At 39.7% G+C, this 19,962-nt stretch overlaps 2 protein-coding genes and 1 long non-coding RNA gene across 7 annotated transcripts in view; 1 reads left to right on the top strand and 2 right to left on the bottom strand.

Annotated features, from left to right (window-relative positions):
* Positions 1-12,588, bottom strand: part of LOC119489687 (AMP deaminase 2-like) — a 38,096-nt gene extending 25,508 nt beyond the window's left edge. For 2 of the 5 annotated variants that reach the window (XR_005207237.1, XM_037772446.1), the window contains exon 1: positions 4,443-5,351. Coding sequence is in view for 3 of the 5 variants with exons in the window: in XM_037772446.1 (XP_037628374.1) it covers positions 4,443-4,890 (448 nt within the window). In the remaining 2 variants the exon portion in view is untranslated. Of the gene's footprint in view, positions 1-4,442; positions 5,352-7,265; positions 7,530-9,960; positions 10,032-10,228; positions 10,320-12,458 lie in introns of those variants that run through there. The other 3 variants (XM_037772453.1, XM_037772463.1, XM_037772434.1) reach the window with 3 other exon arrangements.
* LOC119489730 lies at positions 4,689-13,088 on the top strand. Its single transcript, XR_005207241.1, has 2 exons — positions 4,689-4,958; positions 12,488-13,088. It is a non-coding gene; the product is annotated as an uncharacterized LOC119489730 (long non-coding RNA).
* Positions 13,089-14,645: 1,557 nt separating this feature from the next.
* Positions 14,646-19,441, bottom strand: LOC119496885 (G-protein coupled receptor 61-like). Its single transcript, XM_037784577.1, has 2 exons — positions 19,146-19,441; positions 14,646-18,053 (listed from the first exon to the last, which is right to left on the bottom strand). Exon 2 carries the CDS (start codon positions 17,833-17,835, stop codon positions 16,432-16,434), a length of 1,404 nt encoding a protein of 467 aa, XP_037640505.1. The 5' UTR covers positions 17,836-18,053; positions 19,146-19,441; the 3' UTR covers positions 14,646-16,431.
* Between the last annotated feature and the right edge of the window lie 521 nt (positions 19,442-19,962).

Raw genomic sequence — 19,962 nt, 5'->3', positions numbered from 1 at the left:
GACTCAATGAGGTCACAGGACATAAAAAGCCAGTCAGGGACCAAACATCAGCTGACGCTGGTTCATCTGTGATCAATGAGGTGGATTAAATGAAAATGGATCTTCATTAGGAGCCATGTTGAGAGCAGAGACAGACCAAAGCAGCATGCTTAACTGTACCTCAGCAGTGAAATACAACCCACCAGGACCATGTGTCTGTCAGCCTGCAAATCACCCCGGTGAGACACAGTGTGTCCAATGGCATGATGTATAGTCTAGCTGCTCTGGGCATGCGAGTGTGTGTGTCTTTATGTTGTGGTGACGATATTGTAGCTCTGCTGGTCATCTACTCGCCCCCAGCAACAACAGGCCCACCTGTTGGTGTTACAGCTTTCCAGGCCTTGGTTCCTGGACTTCCAAAATCCCTTTTCCAGAACTGACACACTTCCTCGGTTTCATTGGGAAGCAACAGAGCTATTCATAGCAAAAAGAAAGCCGTGGAATTTTCCACCCAAACACAGAGCAAACGGTCCTCACTCATGTCTGACTGCAGTCAAAGACCTGAGACACTGACAACCAGCCTCTTGTTTAAAACTGAAGGTCTGACTTTACACAGCACTTTTGTGCCAGAGACTCCCTCTAGCGGTGTAATGGAAAAGTGCAGAACTGTACTTATTAAAATGTGCTATTAAAAGAAGTTGAAAATGTTCTTAATATTCACACACTTTATCACATTTCAATCAAAACAAAGTCCCCATATAAAACACATGCCTAACTGGGTTTGCACATAATCGCACATAACTGTTTTGTGATACAAATGTCATTATTGCCATACCTTTTAGTTGTCCTAAATGTGTCTTCGATGGTTCCCTCAATGTTCTAAAGGTTAACAATAAAAAAAATAATATATTCAGTGGTGCAGCGACACTGAGGTTCTGCTTTGTCTCTCACGAAGAAAGAAATCCCACGGACACCTTTTCAGCAGGAGTAGGTAACACCTGCTTTAGCACATGCTTTAACACCCACAACCACACTGTGAGGATATGGGGCCCTGGGCAGGATCTCCTGGTGTCACAATTTCAAGTTGTGCAGGTTAAAGTCTATAGGGCAACAACGTATAGATGTGCTAATGATTCAAGAAGAAAAGCCCCCCCAGGGTAACGTAACAGAGCCCCTCGTGACGAGGCAAGTCATGCTATACAGAATACACATGAAGACATGCCATGACAGGAACAGTATTTCTGATAAATCATCAACCAGTACAGGAGGCTCGACAACCAGACAGCCTACAGATAGAAGGAACAGCGGGTAGAGTCAAGGTAGAGGCTAGTAAGTTAGTATCTGAGAACAGATCACAACAGACAGCGCAGCAGTGACTCATGCCGAAGAGAGGAATTCCCTCCACCTCTCTGGCAGATTTTAATAGCCTCTATATATCACGTCATATAGCTCTGGCTGCAACGCTAGGGCATTACACATTCTGCTTCATGTGATGCTATGAAGGTCCAGTGGGAGAGAGCAGCCTGCAGGCAGAGACAGATTCTTGCAGCTGAGAAAACTGACGGAGTAATCGATGTTTCCGCCAGCAAATCAACACGACACTTACATAAGAGAACTGTTTCAAATGTGCAGGAGTGAAGGAGATAAGGATTTATTTTAAAAACAAACTAAACCTCCAAGATTCTTAAAAGGAAAGATGCTAGAAGTAACACAGGAAATACTGAAGGCTTCAGTTCATGACATGGATTTAACACCAACTGCTCAAGCTGCAGCTACAGTAGATTTTTCTGCAGTGGTAAATTGGCATCAACAATGCCAACAGACTGGTGTGGTCAGATGGAAGTGCTGTAATGGGTGGCCTACATGTGGCTCTTATGACGGACTGGGAGTGCAGGGCTCAGCCAAGCGGCTAATTGAGAGGACTTAAATGACTGCATGGATGGAGAAACCTCTAAGTTATTTATTACTGCAGCAAAGACGGGCTTCCTCAGCAAATACAGTATAGTGTGTGTCAACGTGAGTTACTGCTCGAGATCTGCTGCGGCATCCCTCCAAACACTCAACATTTGTGCTGTGCTATGGCACAGGAGGAAGTGGCTTCAGATTAAATCAATATTAACATTTAATTGCCTCACAGATACATTGATGGTCTAACTTTCTAGTTTCTCCCCACAGAGACCAGTTAGCATCAACTTCAAAGGATAGCTACGATCATTTGGCCTATATCCCATCACACTAAAAAGCTAACGAAACCCCTAAGCACACCTTGTGAATAGACAATAACGTAACACTAATTAATACACTAATACACTAATTAATACACCACCACGTGACAGTAATATACAAGCCTATGGTGACAACTCCTATTAAAATGCCAATGTCAATAACTTATGTCTTTATTCTAGGGCTGTCAATCGATTAAAATATTGAATCACGATTAATGGCATGATTGTCCGTAGTTACTCGCGATTAATTGATAATTAATCACATATTTTATTTGTTCAAAATGTACCTGAAAGGAAGATTTGTCAAGTATTTGATTCTCTTATCAACATGGGAGTGGGCAAATATGCTTGCTTTTTGCAAATGTATGTATATATGTATTACTAGAAATCAATTAACAACACAAAACTATGACAAATATTGTCCAGAAAAAAATATGCTCAAATCATAGCATGGTAAACTTAACTTTGACAGCCCTACTTCTGACTGACAGAACTACTTTACAGTTTGACAGTTCTAAATCTAAGTCAAGTAAAGAAGCCCAATCAAAATGGAATTAGGAAACTTAAAGTTAAAATTATTATTATTAATTTTCTGATATGAACTGTGTTGCAATTCCATTCTAATTTTGTTTAAAAAGTCCAGAAGTCATGTCACTAAAGTGATGTAAAATATACTCAATGAGACTGAATCAAAACTCATTATAGTTATCACATCTGGGATGCTAATGGAGGAATCTAACTTAAATGAAAAGGGAGAATGAAACGCAGTAAAATATACGATATAAGAGGTTTATTTTTCTCCATGTGGTCACTGCGTATTCCTCTAAATAAAAATAATGAGATTTGGGCCAAACAGTTGGTATCAGTTAGGGCTGCAGCTAACGATTATTTACATTGTTGATTAATCAATTAGTTGTTTGGTCTATAAAATGTCAGAAAATGGTGGAAAATGTTGATCAGTGTTTCGAATCAACAAGATATTCAGTTTACTGTTATAGAGGAGTAAAGAAAACAGAAAATATTCACATTCAAGAAGCTGAAATCAGAATTTTGACTTTTCTTTCTTTCAAAAATTACTCAAGCCTCTAATCAAAAAAGTTGGCGATTAATTTAATAATTGGCAACTAATCAATTAATCTTTGCAGCTCTAGTGTCAGTATTGTCGTCATGAGAAAGGTGCGGTTGTAAGATAAACATACCCCACTGCTTTGTCTAACCCAAGCTGATGAGATAAGGAGAAGCCAGTAGAGACGTGATAAACTGTTGTTGCTACTAGGGGAGGGCCAAGGGGCCCATTAAGGGCTGGGTATCCCATAACATGGTTTATCTCCAACATTCAACACGAAAAAAAGTAAAATACACGCTTAAAAATAATAACTTTGTAATAGTTTTTACATTGTTCAGTTGGTTGGAAGAAATAATCAATATAATAATGAGTGCATATCTATTTGGGCAGACAACCCATATAACAACTATCTATGGGAAACACTCCCAAAAGGCGGTTCCTATAGTGTGTTCTTTCATCATCATGCACGATATGACAGTAAAAGCAGAGTCAGGTGTATATTGTGTTTAAGTTTAGCTGTATTATAATGTATTTATTGCATTAGAGTACGTATTAACGTATTAACAGCAGCGTGTCAGTTACTGAGCAGTCAAGATTAAAATTTAGTTTAGAGCTGACAATATTTGCCGACTAATTGATGAGGCGATTGACAAAACTAATTAACAACAATTTTAGTAATTGATAGATCATTTCAGATAATTTACCAAATCAAAACGCCAAGCATTTCTTGAGATTCATGCATCACCAGTAACAGGGTTTGCAGCTCTGAGAACATGCAATGTGCTTTTGTCCATATATTCTGACATTTCAAACAACTAAACAATCAAGTGTTTACATTAACTCAGTTGCAGCCCTAGTTCAGTTAAAATATTCTTGGTAGTGAACTGCATTACAGTTCCACTTAAGCAGCATGCATGCTGAATGCTAAATATACAACATCAGTCAAAGCTTCAAACAAATTAAGCCAACGTCTGAACAACAGATACAAAACAAAACTGAGCAACAAACTAGAGTTGCAGTGGATCCACCTCTGGAAACTCAGTTTCCTCCCTTATTGCTCCAGGTGAGCAGAATGGATTCTTAAATGCCATTGCACAAGCATCTGTGTCATTTTCTGACTCCCATGTAAGAGCAGAGTTGTCTTTCTATGGGACCCCCTCTCACCCACTCACCAGGGCTGGTGGTGCTCTGCAGGCTCCCCCTCTTGCGAATCGGGGATTTAGGTTTAGGCTTCCCTTGTCCATCATTGTTGGATGAGGAGGAGGAGGTGGAGGAAGAGGATGACATCTTGCCGACTGTGCTCGTGTTACTACTGGAGCAGAGCGAGTCTGAGCTGCGCAGTGGCCAGCAGAGGGAGAGAGGCGCTCTAACGCTGGAGCTCTGTCTCATGGTGGGGCAGCGGGACGGCAGGACCCATACTGGGCCGGTAGAGGCTCCTCTGCAGAGTTGGCTCCTCCTCCTCCTTGCCAGCAGCAGGTCAGCAGGCATGCCGCACAGCGACGAGCTGAAAGGCAGCCCAAGGCTTCCCCGGCTCCTACTGGGGGCCATCCTCCTTGGTCGCCCTAGCAACCAGAGCTTCCTCAAGACGATGCAGGGAAAAACAGCCACAGAGGATGGCATTGCGGATCAAAGTGTGTAGCCAGCATGACGTGGAGACCGACAACACCCCCGGGCAGCTGAGCACCAAGGTGAGTGAAGGGCAAAAGTTTTCCACTCATCTAAAAAATAGCAATTAGATAGACTAGATATCATGAGAATGAGTATTCAACCAAGAGAGAGGGATCCAGATGAACGGCAAGTGACGAAAAAAAGCCTAAGAATACAGATTGGTCCGAGTGGATAAGCACAGGAACCAGTTTAGTGTGTCAACTGACTGGCGAACTCTCAATCTTCTTTGCTGGAAAGTTCTGAGGGGAGTCAGACAGCCTAAACACACACAGAGCAAGGCCCGCCTGATATGATGTTTTATAAATAGTGGCAACCAATGCCCAGCAAGGCTAGTAATGCAACCCGTGACAAGTAGATGCACAACATTCTCTCTATTGTTGTTCCTGTAGTTCAGGAGCATTAATTATGATTACACACTTTTACTTAAAGTGTAGTAACCACACAAGCTTCCACAAGTCAGCAGAGCCTGAAGCAAGTAAAACAAATAAAACTGTCTTTGAAGGTCCTTGTTAACTACAAAATGAAAAGGTGTTGTACATCACACTAGGACATATCGTACAGACAATACAAAAATAAATTTGCACCACATGTGATTGTGGTAGGCCTGCACGATTATGGCCAACATGATAATCATGATTACTCACTGATTTTAGCGACAATATATTTTATTGCACTTTCACATTAAAACAAACAGAGCAATATTTTCACTTCCATGCTGAGCTACGTCCCTGTGCTGCACGATGTTGGAAAAAATTTAAATTTCAATATTTTTTTCTCCTAAATATATTGCAATATGAAAAAAAACAGGAATATTCACCCTACCCCTTTGTTAGCTAAATAATAAAATTAAATGCTTCAATCTGGTGCATCTCAAGAGCAAAATTAGCATCATTAAGAGGCTAGATAAACAATGTTATGCTCTCAATTTAATCATAAACACATCTGTTGTATAGATAATATCGATACCCAATCATGTTCATTTAATTGCGGGAAGCTAAAATTGTGATCGCGATTAATATTTGATGAATTGTGCAGCCCAAGATTGTGGTAGCTCTAATTTGGCTTTTCAAAATAATAAGCTTTTCTTAGACTCCCCATGGGCCTACACTGAATACAACTAAAATGGCTCATTTTCAGCTTAAGGATTTTTCATGTCACAGATCAGTTTACATATATTCAAAAACTGCATCACATCTACTGTGTATTACTGAAGCTAGAGGACACTGACTATTGACTTTGCAATATTGACCTTTCGTTGTTTTTTGGAACTGACAGAGTAGTCGGCGCAAGAGCTACAAACAAAGAGTAACCATCTAGTGGTGTGAACATTTTATGCAGTTAGACAAAAACATGTTTGTCCCTTCTGAGCACACAGCTGCTGTTCAACTCACTTTATCAAATAGTACAGACACCAGACAGCAAACATTTTACTAACATTAACACAACATTAAGGGGCTCTGCCATAATTTGAATGCAGCTGACCATTTAGTAGGTTAAGTGTGCTCATTTTTACGCCCTGTATGCAAAAGTACAGAGCACAGTCTTCATGGATAGCGCTTGGTATAGACACAGTTTCAAATATACTGTCGCTGTAGTCCATTAACTTCCCAGCACTGAAGATAACTCAAAACCATTCAATCATTAATTTCCTCGACCACCGTCCTCTAATTACACTTGAACTAAAGACTACAGAATACACAAAAGAAAAGAAAACAACTGAATTAAAGTTGCAACTACAGGATTATGCTCAACAGTTTTTGCCAGTAAACTGGCCTCTGGTAGAGACTGAACTTGATGAACTCTGAATAAAATGCTCAACAACTGTGCCTGAGGTCAAAACCCCAAAACACTAAAACCTACCACACTGATCTCTAAAAGTGAAACGCAATCTATAAATTATTCTTTGTTAGAGTTAGTGTGGAATTAGACTAAAAACAAAGACAATCACAAACCTGTTCAAACTACGCCCTGAAGATAGAAAACAGACCGTTACATACAGTACAACAATCAAATAACTAAAACTCAACCTTTCTATCAAATGAGCTTGGCAACAACATCTTTCAAAGACACATTCCGCTGGGTGACTGACAGAAATGGAAGAAGTCCAGGTTTATCTTTCCCAAGTTAAATAAGAATCTACTCTCCAGCCTTTTCTGGAATCTGACCCAGTTTTTGAGAGAGCTGACGCTCACCATCTGGTTCAGCAGCAGCAGCAAAGGGTAAAAAAACAGAGGCCTAGTTTTGTCTGAAACAAAAATCTTAACTACCCCCATGGCTATGTCACACATCCTGCTAAAACCACATTACTAACATTCTCAATGCCTTACCTGGAAACAGCAGTCAATTATGCTTGCCTGATAGCTCTTGTTAATCCTTCTCTGGTTTTCTCTTTGCCTCTTCTGTTTGGTTAAGCTTTCTGTCTGCACACCCTTATGCTAAAAATGAGACCACTGTGCAAATCACTGGCTGCTTCAGGATTTTTTTTTTCCCAATCCTTCAGAGCAAAGCTCATAGAATTCAGCATTTTGTTTGCAGAGAGGCCATACACCAAAAACACACACTGCTCTCTCTTTCCATGTACACCATTTCATAGGAAATGTGAAATCTAAAACGCCATCAAACTTAACTGAATAAAAACAAATTTTCTTTAATTATTTTAAGTACACTTTGCATTCAAAGGCTGATGTTACCAAACCGATCTACGACAAAAGCAAACCCAGGATTGTTTTAGCATTTTATAAAACAGAGCCATGACTTATCCTCCTATTAACAGCAGTGCTTCTGCTAATCACCAGGACTGATAGCAACTACAGTATTTGCAAGAACCTAACTGAAGCTGAGCACTTTGAGTTTTTTGTATGTTTGCTTGTTTGTTTGTTTGTTTTTAAGTTGTTTTTTTTTACTTAAAGCTGAAGTTGGTGAGATTGGAGCAAATATGATTAAAAAAAGTTATTTTTATAAAACGGTCACTATATCGCGACAGTAGTACATGAAACAGGTAACCTGAAAAAAAACATGTGCCTCTGTGTCCTCCGGTGTTCTAGTACTCAGCCCTACTTATAAAGCCAATGTCAGAGTATGTAACAAGTAGGGCTGCACAATTAATTGAATATTAATCGCGATCACAATTTTGGCTTCCTGCAATTAAATAAACATGATCGACTGTGATATTGACGTTAAAATGCACGTTCTGCTCGTAGAAAACTCTGCTGCATATCAAATCAAGCACTTTCTAAACTAACAGACAGCCACCAGCCGAGCTGTTTTGGCTTCATTTTTGGGGATAGATATTATTTATACAACCAATGTGTTTCTGATTAAATTGAAAGCATAAAATTGTTTATCTAGATTCTTATTGTTGCTAATTTTGCTCTCAAAGTGCACCAGATTGATGCATTTAACTTTATAAGGTAGCTAACAAAGGGGTAGGGTGAATATTCCTGTATTTTTTCATATTGCAATATATATATATATATATATATATATATCAGAAAAAAGTATTGCAATGTCAGTTTTTTCCAACATCGTGCAGCCCTAATTTGTTCATTAGTAGGAATGTAGCACAGCATTTAAGTGAAAACTGTGCTCTGTTTATTTCAATCTGAATAACAATATGTTGTCGCTTAAATCAATGAATAATTGTGGCAAAATAATAGTGATCTCAATATTGAACAAAATAATCATGATAATCATTTTGGCCATAATCGTGCAGCCCTAGTAACAAGGCACTTTATCTGTTGAAAGGCCACTAAAGACAATAAAGTGCCCAAGAAAGACCTCTGACTTACTGACATAAATACAGTCAAGCAGTTTTAAGCTGCTGGATGTACATGTTAAAGGTCCCATATTGTAAAAAGTGAGATTTTCAGGTCTTTTACATTATAAAGCAGGTTTAAGTGCTATATAAATACTCTTAAACTATCAAAACGCTCAATATACGGAGAAATACACACAGCCCATATTCAGAAATTGTGCATTTGAAACAAGCCGTCAGGATTTCTGTCCATTTGTGATGTCACAAATACACATTATTTAGACCATTACACGGTTTTAAACATAAACATTCTAAATGTCTTTTCTGCCTTTCTGCAAATACATCATGACACTACAGAGCTGTAGCAGATCCACCAGAGTAGCTTCAAGTGGCAATTGTAAAGTTCAACTCTGCAGAACATCTTTTGCTCAGACAGCTTTTTCTGTGAAAGGAGCGAAGTCTTTGAACTTGCTACCTGATCACTTGAAATCTATTGCAAACTTTACCACCTTTTAAGAGAGCAACCAAATCCTGTTTAATTCAGCGACAAACCTGTACTCATGTCTAGTTTTTACATGTAATGTTTTTAAATGTGTGCTTTATTGTATTTATTTTATCTATTTCTTTGTTATTATACTATTGTCTCGCACCAACAAAGCCAAAGAAAATTCCTCGTGTATACCTCTTACACCTGGCAATAAACACCTTTCTGATTCTGATTCTGATTCTGATTTATTTTTCCTGTACCCATTCCTGTTTTAATCTCTTATTTCCACAAAAAGTCCCTCTAGGGACAGGTGTTGCAAATTAGCATCCGCTATAAGCACTATGATACTGGCATCAGATAGCTGTTTTTAAGTTGTCTATGTACATTGTATTGGTCCCTATTAAATAAACCATGATTGAATTAAAATGTGTCCCAGTTTATTCCTGTTGCAGTGTATGTAAATAACATCAGCTGACAGGAAGTAAACATGGACCCAAACTATTGCCTAGCAACACAATTCCGTTGCAATTCCGTTGCAAAATGCAGTAAAACGGAGCGTTTCAGACAGAGGGTGAATACAGGTGTATTCAGGCTGACAGTATGAGGAAAATAATGTGTTTTTTTTAACATTACAGCATGTAAACATGTTCTGGTAGAAACACAAAATACAAGTATGGACCTGAAAATTAGCATAATATGGGACCTTTAAACAGCTGTCTTTTAGACCTTTTAGGCTAAACGACCCTTATTTGACATTACTTGTGTCACTGTGTTGACTTACCACCTGACATGGTTGAGGACCAGCTGGGAGCAGATCTAGTAGATTGTAGTTGACACCAGGCAGCAGATGTCCTGCAGAAAACACACAGTACAGTCTGTTAAACTGACAATAGATCACCAGAGTTAGCTAACTAACTGTAAGCTGATAAGCTATCAGTTACACCTGAGACCTGACAGACACGTTATCTCTACATATCATTAACTGTCCTGTTTACTAAAAAGCTTCCCTGTTAAAAAAAGTGCTTTTCGCTAATAATTATATAACTTACCGACTAGTAGTTGACAGTTCAACACGAACTTTCCCGGCTGCTTCTTGACGTTGATATTCTGCAGTTTCCTCAAAAGAAGCACCGCCCGCTGCTGTTAATAAGGTCAAAGGTCACCAGAGGTCAAAGGTCAGCACGCACGCCCTCAAACACACAGAAATGTCTTCCTGAGGTTTTTTTCTCCATAAACCCTGTTTTAAATTAGTTTTGCTGTGTTTAATGTAAGAGCCCATAAACATCATAATGATAAGTGTCATTTTTAAACCACAAGCTTGTTCTTAAAATGAGGGATTAAACTGTAGTTTTTATTTCTCTGGGAGACCCTGGTTGTCACCAGACCTAGTAGTGGTTGAGGAAATAGATTAGATTAGATTAGATTAGATTAGATTTCCTTTATTGTCATTGTACAGGTACAACGAAATTGAGTTTGCAACTCCCCATCACATACACAATGCATAAAAAGACAGTCTATAAATACAGGGTACTGTCTAAAGACAGCTATGAGGTGAGTGACCAGTGTCGAATGTGCAAACTGTCATAGAGGGTGGTAAAAGTAAGTAGTCAATCTAAAACAATATAAAAGAAAATGATTATAATAAATAATTAAATACATAATAAATAGTATAATCAGCATGTGCAATATCATAAACAAATGCAGTTCAAAGTGCAATTGCAGTCAGGTTAACGTGCATGGTAAAATAGGCTAACTTTATTAAGATATTATATTTAAGTAGCTATACCATAATGTAAAAAAAAATACTAGGTAACACTTCGTTTTACAGGTCTGCAAATTTCATGGTAATTGGTTGATAATTAGCAAATAACCTATTTGAAATTTCTTTGGAATTACTGCCAAATTACCCCAATATTTACCTAAACAATTATAGAAAATTACCTTATTATAAACATTATTTAATAATCATATTCCGCTATTTCCCAACAGCTGGTAATTTATTTAATACATTTCCAGGAAAAGAATACAAAGTTAATTGATATGCTTTATTTCCATGTCTGCTGATAAATAGATTATAATTAGCAAATAACTTGTTTGAAATGTCTTTAAAAAACTCCCTGCATCATGACATTAGCTACCAGGTTACATTTGTGTAGACAGGAAGTCACACAATGGTGAGATTCATTCCTGATCAGAAGTGTCTTCTATTAGTTTTGGTTTTCCACCTCCGATGAAGAGCAGCGCAGAGCCGCTTCTCAAGCCTAAGGGCCCTATTTTAACAATTATATGCTATTTTAGCATCTAATTATTAACTAATGTTTTTTAACAAAGTAATTTTTGAGGTAAATATTGGGGTAATTTGGCAGTAATTCCAAAGAAATTTTAAATCGGTTACTTTCTAACTTGCTATGACCTAATTACCATGAAATTTGCAAACCTGTAAAATGAAGTGTTAGCCAATACTATTACAAGTAAAAGTCCCCAGTCTGCAGAAGTTAAACTGCATATTAAACAAAAATTATATTATTTGGTTCATATTACTGATTCATTAACGTGTAAGCATAATTTTAACCTTGTAGTTGGTCGAGGTGGAGCTAATTTTACCTGTTTTATATAATCTTGGAGAGTTTAATTCACTGCACAACAATGATTAATGTATCTGTATGCCTAATGAGGATTTTTAAAACCTGCAATAAATGGTGTAGAATAAAAGTAGTGGATTGAAAAGTACAATATTCCCCTCTGAAATTTAGTGGAGTAGAGGTAGAAAGTGTCAGAAAAATGGATTTACTCAGGTAAATTAAAAGTAACTCAAAGTTGTACCTAAATACATTACCACTGACCAGATCCCACTTGTTAATTAAATACAATACACCAGTTTTTAAGAAGTAAAATATCTGTAAAAGGCTTTATATATAGACTACTATAGTTGGTGTATTCCACTGAAGCAACAAACAGGCTATATATTTGAACCTTATTAAAACCAACAGATAAGATCTATAATAATTTAATATCCTGTTATAATATGATCAAGATATGATGTTGAGATATTCAGTGGTACTGTACAAAGTTTTCACTCTTCATTTTATTAATTAATTAACTTAGTGTTGAAAAGGCTCATACTAACATAATCACTATTAAACTAATATGTTGTATATAAGGAACAGAACAATCATTTAAATATACTAAAAGATTACTGTGTTAGAAATCTCATTATTCATATATTAGTAGCTGCAAATGTTGGAATAAGTTTAGCCTTTTTGTGTTTGTAATAGTCACCTTTATTCTGCCTGTGTGTCTTTTTTCAGATCTCTCCTCCAAAGCAATGTGCCTGGAAAGTTGGTGGAAACAAAGACGTCCTATTGTTGTTTTTCTTGCGCAGGATAACAGTTGTGACCTTCTTGTCCAGCTGCTTTCACTTCTTTGTGATAACAACAGCTGCAGGAAACATCTGGAGTCACCGTTTGTTCAGTGATAGTGTTGCCCTGTGACAGTTACAACAGAAATAAGATTGTGAGTGAACAGCTTTACAGTGGCAGCAGAATACGTTGAGGAGGACTGCCATTCAGGATCTACCAAAAATGTTAAGTTGAAACCAAATCTTGCCTTGGCTCAACAGCAGTACACAGTATAACCACTTCACAGGGCCGTATGGTGGCCAAAGACACAACTCCAGAAGAATACTAATGTTGCTTCATGTATGCTGGATATGAAAATCGGCAGCTGTTTGCTGAGATATTCATCATAACAACTTTATAATATGACGATATGTCAGTTTTCATGTAGTTCCACTGCCCCCAAGTGGCAAGGAAAAGGATTACTGCACCTTTAAGCTTGTACAGGATCCATATAGGTCTTTTTAATGCTCCAGATCTTTATTCCTTAATAAACTGATGCATCGTCAACACATCTCACTTCCTTCTTTCCCTTCCTCTTAGAGCTCTTGTGCATGCCGACACTTTCCAGAAAAATGGTTCATTATATTCCTCTAGCTAAATGTACTTTGCCCTCTTGGCACTCAGTCAGTACATTCTTCCTAATGCTTGCTCTTTGGCTGATCTAGCTATCACGTACAGTTATACCTGTTCTCCACATTTTACTTTAACCTGAAATAAATGTCTCTTTGATTAGCAACTTGAGTTGTTCTTGTATTTGGATGTTTTTCTGTTTCCAGCTGGCTTTAGTCTTGACACATACAGTACATGAAAAGTGCATTTTCAACAATAGTTTAGATTTGCTTTGCATTTCTTTGGTCCCAAACTATCACGTTAGATCGATTTTATTGTGAACAACTGTAACTGGTGCTATCAGCGACAATATCATATCAGTTCCATTTTACATTTATTTTTTAAAGCACAATAATCAATTTGCGGTTACTTTTGAAAAAACAAAAAAAGGTCATGTTAATGCAAGGATAAACGTCTTAAAGTTTAAATTTAGATATTAAAGGTCCAGTGTGTAGGATCTGGCGGTATCAAGCGGTGAGGTTGCAGATTGAGAAGAGTAGAGTGCGTAGAGTGTGTTTGTATGTGGGAAGTGAGTGGTGAAGCAAGAGAGAGAGAGAGTGGCAGCGACAGCAGCGAGTAATGTTATCGGCACCGGCCCAAACAGGAAAAGTTAAGTGTTTGGTTTGTCCCTTCTGGGCTACTGTAGAAACATGGCGGTGCTACATGGTGGACTCCATGAAGAGAACCCGCTCCCTATGTAGATATAAACGACTCATTCTAAGGTAACGAAAACACAACGATTCTTATTTTCATGTGATTATACACTAAAGAAAACATAGTTATTCATATATTACATGTCTACCAATAGATTCCCCTAACTGTTACACACTGTTCCTTTAAGGTAAAGCAAGCCAAGATGAACAAGAAACAATCAAAGGTCATTCTAAACAGCAGACTAGAGAGCTGAGAGTTATTTCAGTTTACAGTTTGAGATACTCACACAAGCGATCCAGAGAGTGTGAAAAAAAATAACAAAAACGTCAGCTCTGGTTTAGTCTAGAGAAATGTATTTTAAGAAGTCTCAGATGAGGGTGTCTTGTTGGATTCCCAATAGAGCACGCTCCTCCTCCCGCCCACCAAAGCACTGAGAAATGTCACTAGGTAATAATTGCCATGGGGATGGCAGATCCTGGCGAAGCTGGGGGCGGTTTGACTGAGGTCCATCGTTGAGGTGTGAGGCCTGTCGCACACCAACAGAAACACAGCATCTATCTATCTATCTATCTATTCTGATGAAGGTCATACCACTGGCTTTGGCCTTTAGAAGTTTAAATGTTACCTTAAGGTCAAAGTGTTTGAACTGTATCCTCGCTCCCCCTCCTCTTTGCAATGGAGTATCAAAGCAAAGCAGAGAGATTAAGCCACACACACTGAGATGTTGAGTAAAATAAGATCTATGTATTTGTATTTGTGACAGCGGCCCCATAACGTTGGTGAAATGATGAGAAAGCATCCAAAATGTTTTACAAACATAGAAACTCTTTATTACAACAGCATCTCTCACTCAAGTTTTAGCCGTGTATTTTTCTAAAACACATTCATATCATTGCAGTACAGTGGAAGTCATTCTTTTATTTTTATCACAGCATAAAAAACAATCTCTGAACAAGTGAAAATCCTAACACAAACGTTCAACATCATCATTCACAGTTTGGGATATTTAGACGTGATGAAAAGAAGCTCGACAAGCTTTGGATTTTGTATTGGCATCGTCACTCAAAAAATATCTTAAAAACCCTGTATCCACATTACATAAGAAAGCAATTTCAAACATTTCCACATATAGTTTTGTCATATTTTTCCCTAACAGTTTGCTATAAAATACTACTTCACCTCATCATGAAAAACCTAGCAAAGTCTGCACCCTCATTTCTAATAAATCACACCTGCTTTAGTCTCCTTGCAACGTTAGAATAAAGTGTGCAGTAGTCATACTTGACATGGAACTGTGCAGGACTGTAAAATAATGTTTTTTTCCTGCATGTGAGGTACTGTTAAAACCCTGATGAGCAGGGTAGTCAAACTTAATGCATTCTCCTTACGGGATAAAATAAAAAAATCTCCACAGCTGAAAAACAAACAAAAAAGGCAGTTACTGCACTCACTAATAAAAAGAAAAATGGGCATGCTGAGTGATACACAAAACCCAAACTCACAGTTTTACTAAACATAACATACAATTTAGTACATTTAACAAATGTCAGAAATAGAATCATATTCGAAAGTAAATGCAGTGCATCAAGAGAATACTGATTTTTAAGGTCTATATCCAAATACACTGATTAATACATCACATGGCAGAAAGCTGGGTGATGAGTTATAAAGTCAACCCAAACTGAGTCGAGATTAGGAAATAAAAAAAAAAAAATGATGTGTTTGGACAAGCACCAAAGAAAGGAGAACAAAAATTCAGGTGGTTATCTGTAAACAACTTTTCCATGAGAGTTAGGCCACAATATGTACGCCTCCTAATCGATTCTAATCGGATTGGCATGAGGGTTAACAGTGGCTTTATCATTGATGAAAGCACAGCTACCAATCAAAAGTGACAGTAGTGCTTTTCCCTCAATGGATCCCTTAAATACTCATACTTTTGTGTATTTTATTGCTGTCTTCTTCGACATAACTTCAAGAATAATCATCTTAACAGAGTCTCAAAAATGATTGATTTGGCAGTTACAATTACAGTATCAGTTGGTGTGTGTGGTACCGTTTAATCCTCATTCCTGAATACCAAAAGTAATTCGTCCAATAGCAGAGCTTCACCGCACAATGGTGAAGTAATTAATTGAGAGGGAGCCGGTGTATTTCAGCAAATGCTCCCTAAATTGAAAATTCTGAAAACATGAATTAATTTACCTTCATAGAATCAAACATATAATTAATGCTATTTTTTTATCTTTAAAAAAAGGCTTTACACCAATACTGCAGTAGTCATAAAAGTAATTTACTGTACAGAGCTGAGCGGTTGTGTGGAAGGCCATTTTTGCCATTTTTACTGTAAAATCTAGCAGTAATTTCCCTGTTCACAAGCAACAGTTTGAAATGCATCTCAAAAAACTGCATTTAATCATGTGACTGTTTACTGTAAGGATGAAATCTGATGAGGCAAAGTGCAATGATTCAAAGATACAATTTAAAGTCATTTAAATGAACTATTGGACAGCTGTCAGTAGAAATAGAGAAACGTGTTTTCACTAAAATAACTCCTGAAACAGTTTATATCTCAATGACATTTAAAAACTTTAATTGTCTGTATATATATGGTTGTTTTTCGCCTGTTCAGTCTCAATAAACTCTGAAGTCTCCTCCGCGATTTGTCCGGGGATACGGAAATCTATCGGTATGGGCTGTGCTGGCTCCGGCGGTTGGGGCTGAGCCACGGGGCAGCAGGCCTCCCCTTTAGGGCTGGAGGTGCTGTGAGAGTTTTGAGGATCCAAGTTGCAGCCGGTGCCCTGAAGAAACTGAAGGAAATTCTCCTCTATGGATCCTTCGCGGCTGGGCAGTCTGTCCTCCGCCTCTACACCTGCTCGGCGAAACAGGCAAGGCAGGTGCTTGCCCAGCTCCTCCCGGATCTGTCTGTTGAGGCAGCCGTAGAAGAAGGGATTGGAGGTGAAGCAGAAGTAGCCGATCCAGGTGACCACCTCCTCCAGAGATGCTAGTGTGGCCGGAGGGCTGGCAGCCAGAGCTGAATACAGGTGGAAAGTAAAGTAGGGCAGCCAGCAACAGAGGAATTGCCCACCTACTGCTGCCAACACTGCTGCTGCCTTTCCTCCCCCAAAGGGACGCTGCGGAGTGGCTCTGCCTGTCCCGGTCCCCGTCCCAGAGCTGGTTACCATCGTGGAGCGGCTGCTGAGGGATTCTGACCGCTGGCGCCGAGGCGTGTCCATCCAGGTAGGCAGAGGCCCGTGGTGCATGGCTGCTACTCGAGCCACTTTGAACATATTGCAGTACACAACAAGAATGACCAGGAGTGGACACAGGAAATACACCAGAGTAAACAGGGCCATGAAGGCCATGCGATTTGACCCCCCACCCGTCCAGTGTAGTGAGCAACGCCTGTGACCATGAGCAGGTGGAGATGGGACTGCCCCACCTCCTCCTCCCCCGACCCCACTACTCTCCAGGAGAGGCGCTCTTCCACCTTGCAGGAACCAAGCGAGCAGCGGCAGAGCAGACATGGCCAGGGCTTTGACCCATATTCCCACCAGCACCGACGCTACCAGGCCAACAGTCATCTTTACTTCATAGCGCATGGGGTGTATGATGTAGTAATAACGCTCCACATTGATGACAGAGATGGAGAGGATGGCAGCGCTAACCAGGCACACACTGAGAAAGAGGTAGCTCCGGCACAGGGCCTCCCCGAAGAAGGCTCGGCTTGAGAGCATGCCGAGGGGCATCAGCACCAGAGCCGCCAGCAGGTCCACCACGCACAGGTGGAAGACGAAGGCAAACTTGTGGAGCTGCGGGGCCTTGGCGATGACCGTCATGACGGCCACATTCCCAACCACAGCCAGCAGATCCATGAGCAGCATGGCCAGCAGGGCTAGCGACTGGGACAGGGCCCAGCCCTCGGGCAGATAGGAGGCAGACATGTTGGACATGAGCTGTGGAGGCGGTTGGGAGGAGTTCCACATCGGCTCCATTGAAGGGTGGGGTGAAGCAGGCAGGCAGGAGCAGTCACAGGCCCATCACCCATCCTTCAAAGCCAGGAAGTACGGCCAGAAAGCAGCGGCTTGAAAATGAGGTCAAAAGCTGCCTTGTATAGTCCTGGAAGATGATGCTGCGATCGACAGGAGGTTCAGATTTTATGATTCCTGTCCATCTAGAAAGTCTTCATGTCTGCCGTCAGTCACAGCCCACCCTGAAAACAAGAGAGAAAGGAGACAAAAGGTCAATGTGGGTCAATTTTTAGTAATATGCTGAGAAAAATGAAGGGGTGAAACAATTTGAATATAAAGCATCACGCAAAAGAGTTGAGCCACTTGAACAGATTATAGTTCATCAATCTGCAACCAAATAATGATGCCCAAAACACACGTGTATGATCATAATGATCCTAAAGGATTTTGGACCACCTTCTTTACACTTTTAATTAATATTATGGTAAAAAGGTCAAAGATAAATCTGCTCCTTTGCTGAGTAGCTGGTGATGAATACTTTTCAAGCGCACATCCTGTCAATGCACGAATGCATGCTAATTCCCCAAAACCAATCCCATCAACAAATAGGTGACAGCCCTTTTCCATCACATCTACACCTGCTGTGAGCTCTCGTTGAATATGCATACCCCCCAGGCTCTAAACTGATTGTGTATGGCTAAAAAAAAACACAACATGTGTACATGTACTACAATAGCATGTCTGCCACTAAAGAACCCACTTAGTATGAGTGAATTTAGTGTTTCAAATGGGAAAACTTGAGGGTATTCATAGGTTGCAGAGGCTGTCTGCATATTAACTATTACAGACAACAAACAGACATGGGTGGGTGCTGCTATAAGTATGTGTCAGATCAAGGAAATCCAGTTGCTTACTGCTATGAATGCTCTGTGCCACAGATGTAACAAAAGCCCGGGATGATCTGCCTCCTGTCTGCAGTGATAACAGTACGAATGAGGCTAAAAATTGAGCTCTAACCTCCCTCATCACCTATGAATGACTGCCCTCACTGAGCAACGTCTCTAAATCACACATAGGGGGTACTCCCAATTCAGTTTAACCCTCCTGCCTGGGTTAGTCATGTCTTACCGCCTACTCATTTATGTATTAATCATTAATGCATTACACCCACTGTATACATCAAGGCCCACATTCTATACATCACATCACAGTTGAATTGTATGTATGGTTGCACTGAGCAGTATTTAAGCAGCAGATTAGAAGAAGAGGGTGAGAGCAAGCGGGAAGATGTGGTGAGAATCAGGGAGCAGAGAGAGAGAGAGAGCATCATGTACCTGAATCAGAGTATTTCCTGATGCAAGCTGTCTGCTGCTTTTTGGTCTCTGAGGATGAAAACCTGGTGTAGCTCCCACTGCTGAGGTACACAGTGGACATCAGTCATTGCACCTTGTGGATGCTGTTGAGGTACCTCCCACTGCACGAGCCTGTTCCTCTTCCCATCCCTTGATCTGCCCTGTGCATCCTCCTCCCTGGATGACTTGAGCTGTGGCAGCAGCAGAGGTTTTTCTCAAGCGATGCTGATGTAAATGCATGCAAAGAGACAGCAGCTCACTCTCTGCTTTCCCCCTCCACTCACACACAGTGACTGCAGAGATGGAGCAGGAGGCAGAGAGAAACAGGACCAGAGCTGCTACTGTCTCCACAGGGTCCTAGTGTCCTCACTACAGTGTTAAATATTACCTTCAGAAATTAGGAACTGAATATGATGGTAGGGGAATGTTATGTTGTCGCTGTAGTTATTAGCATTGTAAGCTGATTTTTCAGGGCGGTACGAGAGATGAAATTATAGCGTTAGTCTCAAAAACGACTGTGATATGAATATATCAGTATACCTCAACAACTATCAGACTGTCATGCAAGTTTGTACAGACATTCACCATCCTCAGAGGATGAATTAAATGAGTTTGGTGATCTAAAGTTTCCTATATTAAAGGGCCAGTATGTGGGATTTAAGGAGATCTAGTAGCAGAAATGGAAATCTAACATTCATAACTATGTTTTCATTAGTGTATAATCACCTGAAACTAAGAATTGTTGATTTTTCATTAGCTTAGAATGAGCCCTTCATATCTACATAGGGAGCGGGTCCTC

Source organism: Sebastes umbrosus, chromosome 1, assembly GCF_015220745.1.
Source record: "Sebastes umbrosus isolate fSebUmb1 chromosome 1, fSebUmb1.pri, whole genome shotgun sequence".
Taxonomy (NCBI): Eukaryota; Metazoa; Chordata; class Actinopteri; order Perciformes; family Sebastidae; genus Sebastes; species Sebastes umbrosus.
The sequence above is the reverse complement of the archived record's forward strand: the minus strand, read 5'-3'. Positions and strand labels throughout refer to the sequence as shown.

Bases quoted from the DNA above. Each gene is read 5' to 3' on its own strand.
- LOC119496885 (XM_037784577.1), bottom strand. From the start codon at position 17,835: ATGGAGCCGATGTGGAACTCCTCCCAACCGCCTCCACAGCTCATGTCC.